The following is an 18,309-nucleotide window of genomic DNA, read 5'->3' as shown; positions in this document are numbered from 1 at the left end:
TAGACTGAAATGAAGCAATGCAGCACTAAGGATCCTGGGCCTCTTTCCAACTCCGGAATAAGCCTAAAGGGAATCTCTACCAAATGTGAGGTTTTGCAGGATTTAGGTATGTAGTTCATTGCTGTTCCCTTAATTCCTTAATAGTTTTTAATCACACTTCAATATTAAACTATAGAAAACATTTCCCAGTACCAACTATATTGTTTAAATAAATGGAAGAAATGTAAAAGTATCCTTCTTTTAGCCCCTTGGTCAATTGCATTTCTTTAGTTTACTGCTGATAAAAGAAAATTCACTGGATGACTCAGCTAATAATCTCCTCTGTGCGTAGGTTTGAGAACAAAATTCACAGGACGCTGGCAGTACCTGAGAAGAGCCAGCACACTTACCCGAATGTATGCATCCTGATGGTGCTTAGCGAAATACAGCATGTTGTCCAGAGCCAGCATGCCAGGAGGGGTCTGTGTGAAGTCCATGGCAGGATTGACATGATTCTAGAAGGAGAACAAAATGCTTTCAGTTAATTCTTCAGCAGACGTCATCAAGCACAAGGGAACTGAGATGCTCCTCAGGACTGAAACATCATGAGGTAAACACCAAATAATCAAAAATAGTGGCATTGCCTGTCTCTGTACCAACACACATTGATGGGAATTCTCCTAGCGTTTCAGGTTCAGAAAAAAAATCAGCTTCTATACATGAGGCTGGGAGACCCAGTTGGAGATCAAATATAAGATTAGACAAGTAACACATTAAGAAAAGAAAATAACAAGTGAGTTATATTTATGGTAGTTATCCTGAAATGAAGCCATTGGCGTCTGAGAAAGGGGGAGTACGTGGAGAAACCACAGTTCTGTCATTTATGATAGAAGCTGACCACAGGAAGCCACCACCCACCCATATCTCAACTTCTTCATACTCATATGAGGCCAGCTATAGTCAACGCCTCTTGGTTGGTTTGAGAACTATCCCGAGTTAGATAGGTATCTGAGTACAGGCAATGGGAACGGTGGAGATGTACACAGGGTTCTGATATCCACTTGCCCTGAAGAAGGGCATCTACATGTCAGTCTCCACACACAGCATGGTGATAGCCTAATGCAGTTATGCCTATGAGAGGTTGAAGCCTGAATTATCTGCTCTCTCCATCAGTTACCAAAGCCAGTTCAGAGTACACGGATCTAAATGATGAAGGAATTCAAGAAAACTGTGGTTTTTCCTTTTATATTATCAAGTCATCATCAGAAGCTTCATCCAGAAGCAGATGGGAACAGACGCAGAGACGCACAGCCAGGCATTATGCAGACAGAGAGATGGGGGGTATAAATTCAATGTCTCCATCAAATCCCTCCCCTCATATGCCAGGGAATCCTGCAGAAGAGGAGGTGGAAAGCTTCTAAGAGGCAGAGGGGATGGAGGAAACCAGGAGAACAAGGCCCTCTGAATCAACGAAGCAAGGTGCATACAAACTCACAGAGATTGAAGCAGCAAGCATAGGGCCTACATGGGTCTGCACCAGATCCTCTGCATATATATTACAGTTATCAACTTAGTATTTTTATTGTACTCCGGACTGTGAGAACGAATGGGATTCTGACTCTTTTGACTGCTCTTGAAACTCTTTTGCTCCTATTGGGTTGCTGTGACCAACTTCAATATGATAGTTTTGCTTATTCTTATTATACTTTATCTTGTCATATTTGGTTGTTATCTCTTAGAAGCCTGTTCTTTTATAATGAGAGACAGAAAGAAAATGGGTCTAGAGGGCAGGGGAAGGTAGGGATAAATTTGGAGGAATCAAGGAAGGGGAAACTATAAGCAGAATACATTGTAGGAGAAAAGAATATTTTTTTTAAAGAAGAAAAAATTTAAAGAGAAAATTTAAAGTTGAACTACAAATAATCAAATATGATGGGAATTTTTTGCTCCATGTCAATCCAGACCTCCTTTAAAAATCTATATAATTTGCATGAAACAATTATTTTCCTTTGATCTTAGTACTTTCTAATAGCCCAATTTTCTGTTTTCAGAGGAAAATTTGGTTAACAGTGATTCTTTCTAACCCGAGTATAAGAAAGCCGTTTTACTCACTGCTTCGAGGTTCAAACTGCCCACAATTTTCCACAGCTGAATAATGTGTCCATTTAAATGAGAGTTCATGTCACCTGTCTTTTCCAGGATGACCCAGAGTTTTATTTAAGGACTGATAAAGACTGTTTAAAATCCTGGAAGAGCGGTTCTGTCTGTAAGCCCAGAGTTCCTGTTTTAAAGCAGCTAGTTCATCATGTGCATTCAGGGGACCGCATTAACACCATAGTTTGCATGTTATTATGGCATTCCATCCTGATTCATTTGATAAAACACTGGCAAGCCTTTAAAATACCGAGAATCTACCACTGATGGGAAAGCTGTACCCAGCTTATGAAATTGATGTAACAAAAAAAAAATCATTTGGCATTTCAAATAGAGTGCAGCTCAGTCTTGTTTTTTTAATTAGAAGTCTTTGTCTGTATCTGTGTGGGTTTGTGCACCTGTGAGTGCAGGTGTCTTCAGAGGACAGAAGACGGCACTGTGACGCCTAGAACTGGTGTTACAGCTGCTTACTAGCCGCCTTATACGGTATTGGGAACTGAATTCTGGCTGCAGACAGAAAAATACACACTCCTAATCACTGAGCCAGCTTTCCAGCCCCAGTACCATCTTAATTCGATATTTACTGGAGTGAGAAGGTCCAACTCATATCAAAGTACAGGAGATAACCCAATAGAAACTTCAATAATCTTAGTTATTTGGCAAAAAAAAAAAAATTGCAGAATGTGAAGACTGAGCAGGAGACAAAGAATCACATACCTGCCCTGGGCTCTCTGCCTCGGGCCAGGAGGAGACAACATGGGCCCATCTGGTGCCTTGTGGCACCAAGCAATTAAGACTCTATTATGGTGAGTAAATACAGGGTGAAGAATAGAAGAGAGAGAGGCAGAATGGTTCTTGCCCTGTGGAGAGAGACAGTCTGAAGAGGTGGAGGCGGTAAGGAGAGAACTGAAGTCGGTGGCCTGCTTGCTACTCAGGTTCATGGAGATATATGGGCCTGGGCTGCTGCCAACGGCCATGTCTGCACCCACAGTCCTGCCGCAGCCTTGGTTTGAGCTGATGTTCATGGCTCCTGTTACCACTGAAGGCTGAGAGAATAGGGCTGCACAGAGTTGGCCCTGGCCCTCACTGGCTGCAACACTAGGTAGAACTGGCTCTCCTACTCAGCAGCTGCAGCACTAGGGAGAACAGGCCCTGCCCCTCACCTGGGCAGCACAATAGAGCTGACCCCATTGACAGAAGCATGGAGGAGTCACCCCCAAGAATGTGAGGTAAGAGATCTGGTCCTGTCCCTCATCGGTCATATGGTAGTATGGGCAAGGGAGGAAAGACCCTAACCCCTGCTCCTCACTGCCTGTGACAGGTAGGGGAGCTGACCCTGGAGACATCAAAGCAGGAGAGTTGACCCTGTCTTTCACCAGCTGCAGAACTTGGCAGTGTCCCCTGCACTTCACCTGGGCAACACAGTAGAGTTGGCTCTGGTGATGCAGGTTTGGGTGGGCCAGTCCCAAGGGTGTGAGAGCAGAACTGGCCTAGCCTCTTGCTCTGTGCTGCATAGGATGAACTAACCACGGAGGTGCTGGACAGTTCACCCTGGTATTGAGGATGAGGATGAGCTGGTGGGCTTACCAACCCAATAACCACCCAAGCCCAAAACCAGTCTATGAGTTGGAACATCCCAACATCCACCCCATCCATGATCTGCTGGATCACATTGAAGGGGCCAGTCCTACACATCAAAGTTGCAGGATCTCCATGACACAGGACAACAACAGAATATTCAAGAGGAAACCCAATGAGGAACCAGTATCAATAGTGTGGTAGAAACCAGCGGCCTCAAACCAGATCAATGAATCATTGCAGTGAACATTGCAAGTAAGATGTATGGACGAAACAGTATACTGTCTGACTTACTGTGATGCACTACAGCTTCCATGACCAGATTTTTATTTTCTTTTCAAACTTTTTTTTTTTTTTTTTTGATTTTGAGGGGAAGGTTGCAAGGGCAAAGGGTGGATGCAAAGGGAAAGGGAGAAGAGTGAGAGATCGAAATGCATGATGTGAAAGCCACAAAGAATCAATAAAAAGTTAAATAAAAAGTAGTAGAATGTGTCCCATGTAGACAAATGAATACTCTAATGCTGCTAGTTTTTCAGAGCCAGGCGACAGACATCACAAGGACTGCTACTTACTGAGTAGCTTAAGGTGCTATTGCTACCTTGAACTTTGTGTGCACTCAGTCTCACCACATCCCATCAAGCAGAGGTCACTGCTCTCCTTGTGTGACTCACAAGAAACTGTGGCTAGATGTCTCCAGAAGCCTGTGCAGGACCTCACAGCATAGCTTTGGCCAAAACTTGGTAACATCTTCTTTGGGTTCAATACTTCTGTTTCAACATTTTCCCCCCGCTATGAGTTTAGAAGATGAACTCACTTTAGTGCTGTTGGCATTTAAAATAAAAGGGGCTTCTTTCATAAAAGTATACACTATCTAGTATTGGCTACCATGTAGCATAAACCAGAAGACAAAGCAAAGTGATACAAAGAGAACAAAACACAATGCACATTTCAGACCTATTCCTAGTATTAGCCTATTCCTCTACTCCAACAATAAACACAAAGGAGATTAAGCTGTGCCTGGTTATGTAATCTTAGCTGCTCAGGTGGCTGAGGCAGGAGGATCCCAAGTTTAAGACTTGTCTGGGCTATAGAGGGAACTCAAAGCCATCGAACCACTTAGTAAGGGCCTATCTCAAATAGGAAATACTATGGAGAACTGAGGGTATACCTGAGAGATAGAATGCTTGCCTAGCATGTGTGGGACCCTGGGTTCAATTCCCAGTACTAAGGAAAAGGTACTTAGCTGGAAAAAAATTAATTTTTCTGAATTCTAAATCTAATTCTAACAACCCACTGAAAGTATTGCTGACTAGGCCCCTTGAAGCTTTCTCCCATTGACCACATTTTTTCTCAGCCAAATAATGTGCCTATTAAGTAGAGTACTGGTATTCAGAGGGTCCTTACAGTAAAAGAGAGGGAACGAGGGAGGGAGGAAGGGAGAGAAAAGGGAAGGAGAAAAAGAGGGAGGGAGAAAGGGAAGAAGGGAGGGAGGGAGAGGAACAGGGAAACAGAGGGAGGGAGGAACGAAGGGCAGGAGGGAGGGAGGAGAATGGGAGGGAAGGAGAGAAACGGAACAGGGAGACGGAGGGAGGGAGGGAGGGAGGGAGAGAGAGCGAGAGAGAGAGAGAGAGAGAGAAACAGTTGTCCCCTGTGTCTGTAAGAGACTGGTTTCAGATCCTCTCTGGGCAATAATATCTCAGAATTCTTAAGTCCTTCATCTAAAATAGCATAGAGTTGTATAAACCTAAGCAAATTCTCTGAATATGTCAATCACCTCTGGACTACTTGTAGTATCTAATATAATGTCAATGATATAAATGATGTTATAATGTATTGTTAAGGAATAATGATAAGCAGGAAGCTCTATTTGTGTTCTGTACAGAAAAAAACATCTTTTGAGTATTTTCAACCTATGGCTGGTTGAATCTGTCTGTGGGTAACGAACCCGTGGATTCAAAAGGCCGAATGCTATTGATGTTTAGAGATCCTTTAAGGTACCATGTAGTCAGTTGGTATATAATAAAATCACTTATCATGCTGCAGACTTTGTGCAAAGTGTCCATCAAATGCTACTTCTTAATCCTCATTGAACCTTAAGCAGGTTCAAGAGGTTATTGTCTTCTTTTGACAAAAAAAGGAAACAGAGGCACTGACGGTTTTTTGGCAGTTTCAAAGCCTCTGTATGTCACAGGCGGAGGGCAAACCCACGGTGCAGGTTTGAAGCAGAATCTTGTGATGTCAAGATGTTGATCAATCAAACACTGCTGTAAATTTCACAAAGATATCCAGTGCAGGTACCTAGCATGTAACTAGTGTCAGTTCTTCTGAAGCCACATAATTCCCTTGTGCAGAATCCTATTTAGCAAGAGCTATGTCTCCATCATTTCCCAACACTGTTACAGACCAGACTCTTTATGTACTATTGGTCTCCAACAAATAGGCTATTGCTATACAGAAGTCAATAAGAAAATTGCTTTTGATTATTCAATAATTTGTTTTAATTAAGAAAAGTCACAGGGAGGAGAGAGAGAGGGGGGAGGAAAGGAGGGAGGGAGGGACGGAGGGAGGAAGGGTGGTAGTGATGCACACCTTTGGTACCAGCAATGAAAGGCAGATACAGACAGATCTCTGTAAATCTCTGTAAATTCTCGACCAACCTGGTCTACAGAGTGAGTTTCATGACAGCCAGGGCAACACAGAGAAACCCTGTCTTTAGAAACCAAAGAGAAAATTTAAAGAAAAAAAGTACACTTTAGATGGAGAATATCTTATTATAGATAGGTGGACTGTTCCTTGTGTCTGATTCCAGGTATCATATTCCCAGTCTCCTGAAGTAAAATTTTTGTTTCTGTTCTTTAACAGTGAATGAAATCATTCTACATCCATGGATTTTTGATAACAAGAAAAGTAATGAAACTACAGGCCTAAATGTCTGGAAGAATATGCACAAATATTTCAAAATTTTCTACGCACACACACATACACACACACACACACACACACACACGCACGCACGCACGCACGCACGCACGCACGCACGCACACACACACACTATGTGAGATCTCAGCAAGGCCAAGAGCTGGACCACTCCTTCCTCATTGATGAGATGCTCTACAAGGCCAAGAGCTGGACCACCCTTTCCTCATTGATGAGATGCTCTACAAGGCCAAGAGCTGGACCACTCCTTCCTCATTGATGAGATGCTCTACAAGGCCAAGAGCTGGACTACTCCTTCCTCATTGATGAGATGCTCGGCGAACAGATTTCTTTTTTCTTTTCCATGTTCTTTTTTTCCCACCTGTCTTGAAAAGGAAGGTACAAGGCTTTGATGAATAGCCTGAAATTTCCTCCTGTTTTACTGTGCAGCCTGTGCAACCCTGTACATTCTTCTGAAATGTCATTTGTTAGCTCCCAAGGAAATGTTGCTCCGTGAATCACAACAGACAGCTCTCAGCTCCCAGGGGATGGGGAACAGAAAAACTGCTCCCTTTTCTGAAGCGCCAGAGTCTACACTTTAGGCATAGTTACTAAGCAGCTGGAGATAGAGCAATTTACTTTACCATGACTACCGTCAGCATTTACACTTCGGTACCTAGGCCTGTGGCATCTGCGTATCTCCTTGCCCACATGCAAAATTTTCAGTTTAACTACTTCGTCAATACGTCCTAGGGGTTACAAGCTCCAGCAGATCTCTGAACCAATTCTGAACCCAAAACCCCTTAGTTATTGAAGAGAGCATTGGACTGTGCACCTACAGTTGAGGCCGGACCCTTCCATTGAACACCATGAAGTGGAGGACAGCATTTGCTCAAACTTCTAGTAGGCCTCAGAATTCCCAAGGTGCTTACTAAAGCAAAGACTGCTCAGGTCATTATCAGAGTTCAGTTTGTTAGTGCTGTGAGTCAAGAACTTGCATCTCTAACAAATTCTCAGGTGATAGACCTGCTGCTGGTCGGGGGGCCTCACTCTGAGACCTGCTGGAGGGCACAGTAGCTCATCTCCAGTTACACAGACATGGGATGGAGAACTGGGTCTCCCAGTATCCCGAATCCCATACGACAAACACTCCATCACATTTAACTCGCTGGCTCAACAGTAATACACATGCTGTTCATCTGCTGTGTGTTTAGACTGTTCATTTAAAATGCATTCATTCAAAATGGGGGATTACAATTTAAAAGCCTCGCATTTATCCCTTTTTCTAACAGAAATAGTATGCGTTAACACCTTGATGGGAAGTGATAATCAGTCAATATTTCCTGCTCTTCAGTGCTTCCTGGTTGGGGAAGCAGAGCTGGTTACAGCTTGAATGATTTTTAAATGATCACTGTTTTTCAATTACCAATGCCATGCTAGTCCTTCATTAGTGTGGATAATAAAGAGATAATTACAATAATGCCTACCAGATGGCATATCATGGGGAAAACCTTGGAGGATTTAGGAGTTAATATTTGTTCTATATGAGTGTCTACATTTGTTCAACAAATATAGTATTACAAGCAACCTTTAAAACAAATCACATTGAGTGAATATTCACTTACCATAGGAAATGCCCCATTCACAGAACATTGTGTAGTCAGGCAGTGGAAGAGCGTGTTCTTCAGGGGGAAGGAGGGCCATGTAGGAGCTGGAAGCAGTATGCCTCTCCCCTCACCTCCCCACTCAGGGGTACTAAGTGCATGATACTGCATCAAGCTCCATAGGGCTGGAATATAGCCTCAGCTATAGCTGGGAATTCACTAGGGAGCTGTTAAAAATCCCAATGTGCCACCTTTATCCCAAATTAGTGAGAAACTAGTTGGGAGCCGAGCAATTAGACTCTTAGAACTCGCACATGATTATGATGCCCCAAAGACACTGAGAACCACTTTTCCAAACCAGTAATTCTCAAACTAGAAGGAACTTCGGAAGCTCCCAGAGGCTGGGCAAAGCCAGGCATTTCTGGTTCAGTGGGATCAGGGCAGAGCGCAATAACCATTTAAAAATCAAGCTATATGGAAACCTATGTTCCCCCAACCTGAGGAAAGCTATGGAAACGGTAGAGAGACTACTGGTGGCATGGAAGGAAGGCAGGAGCTGTTGGTGCTGGAGGGTTAAGTGCAGATGTGGGAATCGGGACAAGGAAAGGGCATAGGATAGGTCATCCAAAGCTAAATGTATATAAAGAAACCTTGCGGAAATTAGTTTATATGTTCTATATGTTCATTTTACAATATATATTTTAAAGTAGTTTGAATAAAAGTACCCTCCAGGGGTGGGCCATACTGATCCCAGAAGACAGGGGTCATTAGCTGAAAATCTCTCAGCCAGTCACAGGATACCTCTCTACAAGTGATTGGTCAGAGAGGCTTCAGAGGCACCCAAAACAATACAGGTCTTTGCTACTGCTCTTTGTTAGCTACAATAACTATGTGGGAGGACGTTTTTGCTGAAGACTCCCTTTGGATGCAAGACATAGAGAAAACCATCTTGAACTGACCAAGAGAATCTCTTCCTGCCAGAAGGTGCTAGGAGAAAAGACATCATCTTACTCAGCAATGGCCTTGAATACTATGGGACTGCCCTCCCTGGCAAGTCATGTCCACTGGTACAATAGTAGTAGGATAGTTGTGGGGATAACCAACTGCTTTCTGATTGGATATAAAGTCTGTTCCACAGCAAAGATGTCTGGCATTGTAAATTGGTCAGAAACCCATGACAAGGGAGATCCTAGGCCCTAGAGGATAGCTTACTAATGTTTCTTTCCTAAATGTTCATCTCGTCAGACTGTCTTCTAGATATTTATGTTTATGCCAATACATTTGTTCTATCCTCGGCTTTGGTCAGAGATGCTTCTTTCCATAGGAAGTAATGGTTAGTTCAGAGACTCACAGTGGTCCAAGTACTAAGTGTAAATGACTGAGTGTTCAGCTGTGGGTGGGTCTTCTCTCGCTACCCTGGCTCAGCCAAGGCTCAAAGAACATCACATAAGAGTGGGAGGAAGGGAAGTCAGAGCTGAGATAGAGAGGGGACCTGTGAAATCCTGGCTTTAAGACATAGCATGGCTGTTGAAATGCACTCACAGTGCTTGGGAATACCTACACACAATCGTGTCAGTCAAAATCCAGCATCGATCTGGAAGACCCTACCCTGGGCAAAGGAACAGCTGATGACTGCAGAGGGAGGGAGACTTACTCTCCTTTGGGGATATGGCAGCTGGCAGGTTATCCATACCCACTGGACATTACTAATTGGACTTGGGTTATTAATAACAGAAAAGGGTGGACATGAAGTTGGGATGCAAATGAGGTAGGGGAACCACGAGGACTTGGAAAGAGTTAGGGGTAAATGAATCCAATCAAAATGCATTGTATAAAACTAGGAAATTTTCTAAGAATAAGCAAGAATGTTATTAAAAATAAATTCAAAAGATCAGATCAAAAATTAAAAGAATTTTCTCTTTATCAAGGCAACTCAGGTTTCTTAAAAAAAAAAATGGGGAAATGAGTAAGAACCAAAAAGAATAAAAGTTCTCAACCTCACAACTCAAAAGAATTACATTAAATCTCACTGTACATTTTCCAAATAACCTTATATGCATTTTTAAAAGCTTCCATTTGTGCAGGTGTACTTTGAAAAGTACTTCTTAATTCACGACTGAAATGTAAATTGCAAAACAACTGAATTCTTTTATAATCAGCACTGTTCCAAAGCCACCATAACAAAAAAAAAAAAAAAAAAAAGGAGTAGGGATTGCTGTTCTCGATGATGCAGTTGGAACCCTCCATGTCCTGTACCAGGTATTGGGAGAGACAGGACCTTTTCTGCAATGGCTGCTCTTGGCAGAACACACATTCCGAGTTAGCACGGCTCACAATGTCTCACCTGTGGTTTCCCCTTGTTTGTATAATGAGGCTCTTGGAAATATCTGCCCTCACAGTTTCCCATATAGATCAGTGTCTTCAACAAGTATCACTGAAGAATTTCCCATTCTAGTCTCTCTCTCTCTCTCAATCTCTCTCTCTCTCTCTCTCTCTCTCTCTCTCTCTCTCTCTCTCTCTCTCTCTCTCTCTCCATTAAATGTAATAAGAAACTATAGTTTCTCTGGTGGCAGCTCATGACAAAGGCAGCTTTGGGAAGGTGGAAAGCAAGGGGATGTTACCGCAAGTTTGTGTAAAGGCTGGACTGCAGAAGGACTCTCAGGCCAGAGTGGGCTGAACAAACAAAATCTCATGAGGATAATAAAAAGGAGGCAGTCTGTATAATCGTGGAGAGGACTATAGCAAACATGATGAGCAGCAGAAACATAACTGACCTGTACAGGCACTGGGAGTAATAGGCAGCGTGCCCAGGCTCTGAATTCAGGATTTCAGATAATCCTCCAAGTCCCCATTGAGACTTGAGGGTTAGAAAAAAAAAGGGGGGGGGGGATTCTATCCTGGGTCAGGACTTGAGACTTCCACAAAGTCACAGTTACTAACTGTCACCACCTTGACAATTTTATAGTTTTGGTTTTCCCTCTCTAACTTAGGTTCCAAAGAGCTTCAGAAAGTAGGAAGTAAGAAAGGACTTAACCAGAGAAATAAAACATGATCTTTGGAAATTTAAGCGTACCTCTCCAGAACAAGGGAAATCTGGCTTAAGAATAATTGATGAGAAACCAATTTCTCATCATTAAAACTTGATTCTTTGAATAATTCACAAAGGGTTCTCAGGAAAGAAACACCCAGGATGCTGCTAAAGATCCAGGCCCTAGACTTCACCTCACAGAAGCCTATCAACCTTTCCCTTGGCTGAAGTTTCACCCATGCACCTAAACCCCCTAGTACCTTTGCAGACCTCTCCAAGTCTGTTCACCCCCAGCTACATCCCGGCCTTCAGACCCAGCTTCTCTGTCTCCTTGATAATTTCAAACTAAACTGCTGGACAAGGAATCTAGTGCAGCTGAACTGTGGCCCGTCTCCAATTACCACTGCCACTAAGGGGATTTACTCTCTGGGAATGTTCCACAGCCTAAAAAAGTCTATATCTACTCATATCAATAAGAATTAAGACTAAAAAGGTAGGCATTAAGTTCAAGAAGGTACTGACATGCACGCACAGACATGCACACACATATGCAGTTACACATAATTTACATCTTTGTGAGCACACATGAAAGACCCTTCATCATGGGGCTTGGAAGGTGGCTCATTGTAGAGCACATAAGGCTCTTGCAAACGACAAGTTCAGATCCCATCACCACGTTCACAGCCACGTGTAACGCCATTTCTACTGGATCCAATGCCCTCTGTTAGACAACCTAGGCTCCAGCACTCACATGAGCAAACCCACCCCATTCATATACACACGATAAAATGAAATAAAATCTTTAAAACAGAATCTTTCATTTAAAACAAATCCATATTTGGGGCCATTGGCAGAGCTCAGTGGGTAAAGGTGCTTGCCACCAAGACAGATGATTCAAGTTCCATCCCTGGGACTCACATGGTAGACTGAGAACTAATCCCCTCGGTTGTTCTCTGACTTCCGTATGTGTGTACACGCATGCCCGTATACTACACGCAAATAAATAAATATTAAAATACACACTTAAAGGAAACCAGGTGAAAAGCACCGCTTCAAATTAGCTGTACAGCACCAGGAAAGCCTTTGCCCTATCATGCACACGATTCATGGAAATCTGGGTTGACTTGCTTCATTATCTTGAAGATACAGAGTAGATACTCACTGAATAAAAGGATAAACAGAAGCATAGTTTATTTGGTATAATGATTCAATAGGCAATACACAAAATTACCATAAAACCTCAATTAAAATGCCTTGGGAATAAATTTTCTTTAAAATGAAGCTAGCTAAAGTTTTCTTAAGCCTTTATGAATAAGGAAATTGTGCTGTCAGGATTTATAGAGATACCCACATTTTTTCTACTCAGTCAAGCACATTGGGACTCTGGACAACCCGAAGGTCACCCAGCATCCAGTAGCATCCCTCTCTCTCATTTGCCCTTACCTCTCTCCTCATAACTGTTCCATTCCCCTTTCCAACCATTGATGGAACTCTAGCCAGTTGGAGCATGGCAAATATGGCTCTGGCAGGCCTTCTCCTTCCCCCATTCCCTCTTTCTTGCTAAAATCCTTTAGATTACATTCTTAAAGCTAGCCACCAAGATCTATTCCCTTATTTGGCCAGTTGCTCCTCCTGAGGCTGTCCACCAAGATCCAGCTATCAAAGTATTAAAGTCCAGCAACCAAAAGCCCACTTTGGTTGCCCTAATTAACACCCCCAATTAAAATTAAATACATCCTCCTAATATGGGGTCTCCCCTTTTTACTTTTATAAGCTGTCTATGGGCCATGTCTGTCTCCTTTCTATCCAGAAAGTCATTTGTCCCTCCAGCACAAATATCCCTGCTCCCTTCCTCTTAACACTCATCCTCTATCTCCTGTCTTTGTCTTTTATTCTCCACCCTTTGTCCCACTGGGAACAAATAAATCTCCGTTGAGCTAAGGGTTGGTCTTGGGGTGCATTGTGAAGAACACTGGTCCCTTTAACCATCCCTTATTACCTCAAAACTAGGGGTGCAGTAGGAGTAGTCATTATTCCTGCTCAGGAACTCCTCCACCTCGTTTCCAGGAAGGGCACAGGCTAAGCTATCCAGCACAGGACACAACCATTGTGCAACCATCCCTGCAGGACACTCATCCATCACCAGCCCCTTTCTTTGGAGTCCAGCATCTCCGTCCATCTGTCTGGGCAGCTTCTGGTACAGGAAAGCCACTGGCATGAGAAACAAAACATGCCACGAGGGACCCAGAAACCCATCATGCTCTAGCTGCTGTCTCTGCCAAGACATCCTTCCAGGCTTTGTTTACAATAGTAGAAAGGCTCAGATGGTGCCAACAGCAGGAACTGAAACATCCACAACATGTTAATAGATGGCAAGCCCTGATCCAAGCTAGTGGTGGGGCAGGGCAGGACCGCGTGTAGTTCAAGAGCCTAACTGGGTCCCATTATTTGGTTTTGTACGGATGTGCATCTAGGCTTTTTTTTATTTTATAACTTTAAATAGATTTTTCTTAATCAAGCAGCAAATAATCTGTGGCCTGCAAATTACATGGAATTCAATTCCCATGTCTATAATGAAGGGTTTTTTTTTTGGAACTCAATCATGTTCATTTGTCTAGGGCTGATTTGTAATAAAGACCTTCAGATGGCGAACAAAGCCTGAACATTTGTCACCTGGCCTTCACGAAAAGCATTTGCCAGCCCTTGTTATAAATATTGGGTCCTCCCAGCAACGACATGGATTAAAAACACACAGTTCCCACTGACCAAAAATTAAAATCCTAGTGTTTCACACCTCAGACAACACCATGGCTCTTTGAAAGTATTCCGAGTGTTCACCCAGGTGTTGTAATGGTATTACAGACTCCTGGGCATTTAACTGGGCAGACTGTCCTGAAAATACTATACTAAAAAAAGTTCTTTCAGTAGCCTTCCCTCTCAAGAGGGTCCCTTTCTCCTTTCTCTTGCCAGCCACTGGCCACAGTGTCTCATGTGCCCAGCCAAGTGTTTCTGTGCCCATTTTCTATACTTTCTGAAAATGAGCTTCAGGTAGGGCCTTACATATATTCTGATGAAAAAGATTGCCTATAACTTGGAAGAATTGTGTTTGGTAAGCATTCTGCTCCTCTTCCGTTCCAAAGAACCGCTAACATGGCAGAGTCTGACTTTTCAATCTGAAGAGCATAGCTCCTTTCCCATAACAAGCTCATTTTACATATTAACAAACCCTGGAGTAGAGAGAGGTTAACCATCCTGCCCACATGCACATTAACCAGTGTCCTGGGATTTGACTTCAACAGCACACAGTGTGTGCCCTAGATTTACACCTTAGAGGAAAGCTTAGCTACGCAGTGGAGTGTCTACTTCTGGATGTTTCAGCTTTTCTATTATTTTCATAGAGTAGTTATTATATATGCCAAAGGTAGACAGTGTAAATTTATGTCAACTATATCTCTGTACAATTTCTATAGTAGGACATGTTATTTCCTATGTATATATCATCCATAATCTTCTTTATATTCTTATTAGATAAATCAAGATAGATATTTTATAACTGTATTTTTAAAGCACTAAAAACTAAAAGAGAATTGACCAGGATATTTATACTGATTTGTAATGGCGGGAAAATGGATAATACTTCTTGAGGTTCATTTTTTTCCTAATTAAGGTACATTGATTTTTACTTAATATTTGACTAGGGGTGTTGCACAGTGTTCTAACACAAAAACAAATTCATTTCACAGTGAAACACGAAAAATAGCCTGAAACTTCATCCTGCGCCAGACTTTTTCAAGAATTTCTCTGTGGCTCAGTATCCAACTATGCCAGAGAGGCATGCTTTGATAAGAAAATGGCATAGATGCAAGCACCATTTCAGTCAGCATAGATGAGGAGGATATTTTATTTGGAGGGAGGGAGGGAGGGAGGAAGGGAGGGAGGGAGGGAGGGAGGGAGGGAGGGAGGGAAGGAGGGAGGGAGGGAGCCCTATAGGATCACCACCCTCCCTGTAAGAACAACTCCTGAGACTTGGGCTGCACCGGGATGTTTGCTCCATTTGCCTGACCTGCCAGAATCAGAGCTCCAGCCTGGGTCAGCACTTCAATACCAACCATGCCATCCTAGTCTAATCTCCAGGAACGGCCTGGCAGTGTTGAACAATGACAACAGGATGCTGATGTGGCTTTCCAACTCCCATGCTCTCCAGCTTATGCGGGGCTCCCCCAACAGGGACGGTGAGGCAACTGAACCATCGATACCCCCCATCTTAGTTCAACCGAAGAACAGCTAAATACAAGGAACCACCTGTGTAGCATTAAAGGCTGAAAGGCAACGGCTGTCTGAGAGTGAAGCAGCCCTAGAGGGAGTCAGTCAGGGATGTGAGTAAAAGACCGGAGATTATTGTAGTTTTAGTTTGAGCATCAGTATAAATCTTAAGTTAACTTTTTAATTGCACTTGAGATACCACACTCAAGAGCAAGGCCTCAAGGTTCTGTCTTGTGGGCAAGGCTATTGCACTCATGAACTCACTGCGGCTCTGGTCACCTGCACAAGGCTTGCACAAGAGTGGGCCCACCAACATTCAGTCATGGCTGCAGAGGGGGTTCATAGGGTCGGTGGTGGCTAATCTTGATTGTCATCTTGACATATGTGGGGCATTTTCTTGATTACTAATTGGTATAGACGGGCTTAGCCCACTATGGGCAGAACCATACCTAGGCAGGTGGGCATGAGCTGTGTAAGAAAGGAAGTTGACTTCGGCTTGAGAGCCAGTCCCCAGTTTCTGCTCCAGTTCGTGCCTTGGCTTCTCCCCAAGGTGACCTGTAACCCTGAAAAGTGAAGTAAATCCTTCCCTCCCCAGCTTTCTTGTGCTTAGCGTTTTATCACGGCAGCAGAACTAATCCAAAACAAGGTCCAATTCCTTCCTGAAAACTACTGGAAGCTGACAGCAGCTAAAGGAGGGAGAATAGCCACTGGAGAGTAAGACACGGTCCAATGGATAGCGTCACACCTGTTCTCATGCTGGCATCCCTCTTAAAACTTGGGAATTACAAAATAAAAAGACATGATAGTGGGAGAGGGGCTTGTTGGGGAGGGAGGGTAGGTAAAGAGGGTGAGAAAAGCTGGGGGCAGGAAGATGAGTGTCGCCAAAATGAATTATATACATGTGAGAAATAGTCAAGGACTAAATTAAAAACAGCAACAACAAAGAAACCCTAGCAATCGGAGAGAATCGAGGCCACCAGTCTTGTTTCAGTTCATAAAAATCTGCCCAGCCACACACAGAGCCGTGCACCTTCCTTAGTCTGGAGTAAGGCCCTAGGACAACTATCAATAACAAAAGCAATAAATTCTCAAAAAGAATGAGAAGTGTCAGAAATGTTAAGTAAATTCCATGGAGATGCCCCGTGACCCCTAACCTTAGCAAATGGTTTAAATGGAATTAAGATTTATTATTTACTCTAAAGCTTTTGTTGTTCTGGGGACCCTCATGTGACATGGTCCCAGGCAGAACAGAATGTAGCTGCAGGATCTTGGCCTGAAATGAGGCAGAAGAAGCTAGAGGGATCAGCAAAGGTCTGAAAATCCACAAATGCCCATCTGAGCACACAAGGACTTGGTTCTCAGCTGGACAGAAGGGAGCTTCATGGGAAACCAAGGCTCGGGGTTGGGGGATGAGGGCTTCGCTAGAACTGAGAGTTTTGGGGCAGCTGGAAAAGGCACCTTGAACAAGGTTCTCTCTTTGTAGCACGTTTTACCACAATTTTCCAAACACCACCAGTAACAGCAAGTTCATATACAGAATGCAACAAGCGACACAGCTTTCCATGTCCCTCTGGGTACAGCAGAGATCATGTGGACCTTAGCAGGTGTGTGCATTTCATGCATTTCTCTGCAGGCAAGAGCAAGAGCGCATTTAGAAATGGAAGACAGAGTTTGCTGTCTTACTGCAAAGAAGGGAGCGTATGAAGAGGAAAATGTCCTTACCTGATGGCATGAAGCAGGAGAGGCTGCGTGTGAAAGAACTGGAAGTGAGCAGAACTCATGATGGGAACTTACATATAAATGCATTAGAAAGGACCTGCATATGTTCACATATGACTGTGAGCATGCTTGTGATATGTTGAACAGCAGAGAAGCAAGCTTTTGTGTGACATATACGAACTGGTTGTACAGGGGAAAGGACAGAACGAAGCAAACAACGGCTTTCTGTGTGTACTGGAGCTGCACGGGCCAGAGGGACACCCCATGGCCTGTGTGCAGAGCATCTGCAGTGCAGCCCAGAGAAAGGCATGGTGGGAGGAGAAAGGAGAGCTACCTTCTTAAGTACAGCTGAATCTTTTGTTCCTTTTACTAAACAACTTCTCACAAGTAGGCGTTTCAATAATTAAATCTCACAGAAAATTTACTTTAAATTGTTCTTAAGGCTCTAAGTTAATAATGTTACTATAACACACAGTTAGTGAGAGAAATTCTCTTAATGTTGCCACAATCCCTTTTCAAAGTGTGCAAGCGTGCAGGAGGATAATACAGATCAATGGTGGAAACAAGTTAAGAAGAAAGCCAGAGGACTGAATGCATCCGCAGCCACCCTGTTCCTCTTCCTTAGTTTCCATAACCTAGTCAGATTTGAAGGAAGCTCGAGGAGTGAGCATAAACACCACCACTGGCATTCTATTTTGTCCAATGCTCAAAGTATTAAGACATTAAAATTTAAATTCAAAAAATATACTTTATTATTTATGTATCTGATGTTTAAAGCATAATTAAACATTATGACCATGGTGAGGTTAGGTAGTTTGAATTACTTCAGGACTTTGCACTTTAAATATCACTGAATAATACAATCAAAATAAGATCAAAAGGTGGCTGATGCTAGAAGCCCGGATGTGTATTTATTTTTAATAATACTTCAGTGCTGAACAGTGAGCTTCCCCAGCTGCTATGGGCCGGCAAAGAAAGGAGGACTGAATTGTAGCTTCAACAACGAGGAAGGGATACTCTAAAGACGACGCTGGAGATGAGTTTTCATACTATATTTCGTGACATTC

The 18,309-nt window shown here is 43.1% G+C and overlaps 1 protein-coding gene across 4 annotated transcripts in view; it reads right to left on the bottom strand.

Annotated features, from left to right (window-relative positions):
• The window catches only part of Elmo1 (engulfment and cell motility 1), a 517,917-nt gene that overhangs the window by 258,447 nt on the left and 241,161 nt on the right, over positions 1–18,309 (bottom strand). For all 4 annotated transcript variants that reach the window (XM_038333241.1, XM_038333243.1, XM_038333242.1 and 1 more), the window contains one exon: positions 390–494. In XM_038333241.1, coding sequence (XP_038189169.1) covers positions 390–494 — 105 coding nt within the window. The remainder of the gene's footprint in view (positions 1–389; positions 495–18,309) is intronic.

The sequence above is a fragment of the Arvicola amphibius genome, chromosome 6 (genome assembly GCF_903992535.2).
Source record: "Arvicola amphibius chromosome 6, mArvAmp1.2, whole genome shotgun sequence".
NCBI classification, from domain to species: Eukaryota; Metazoa; Chordata; class Mammalia; order Rodentia; family Cricetidae; genus Arvicola; species Arvicola amphibius.
The sequence above is the reverse complement of the archived record's forward strand: the minus strand, read 5'-3'. Positions and strand labels throughout refer to the sequence as shown.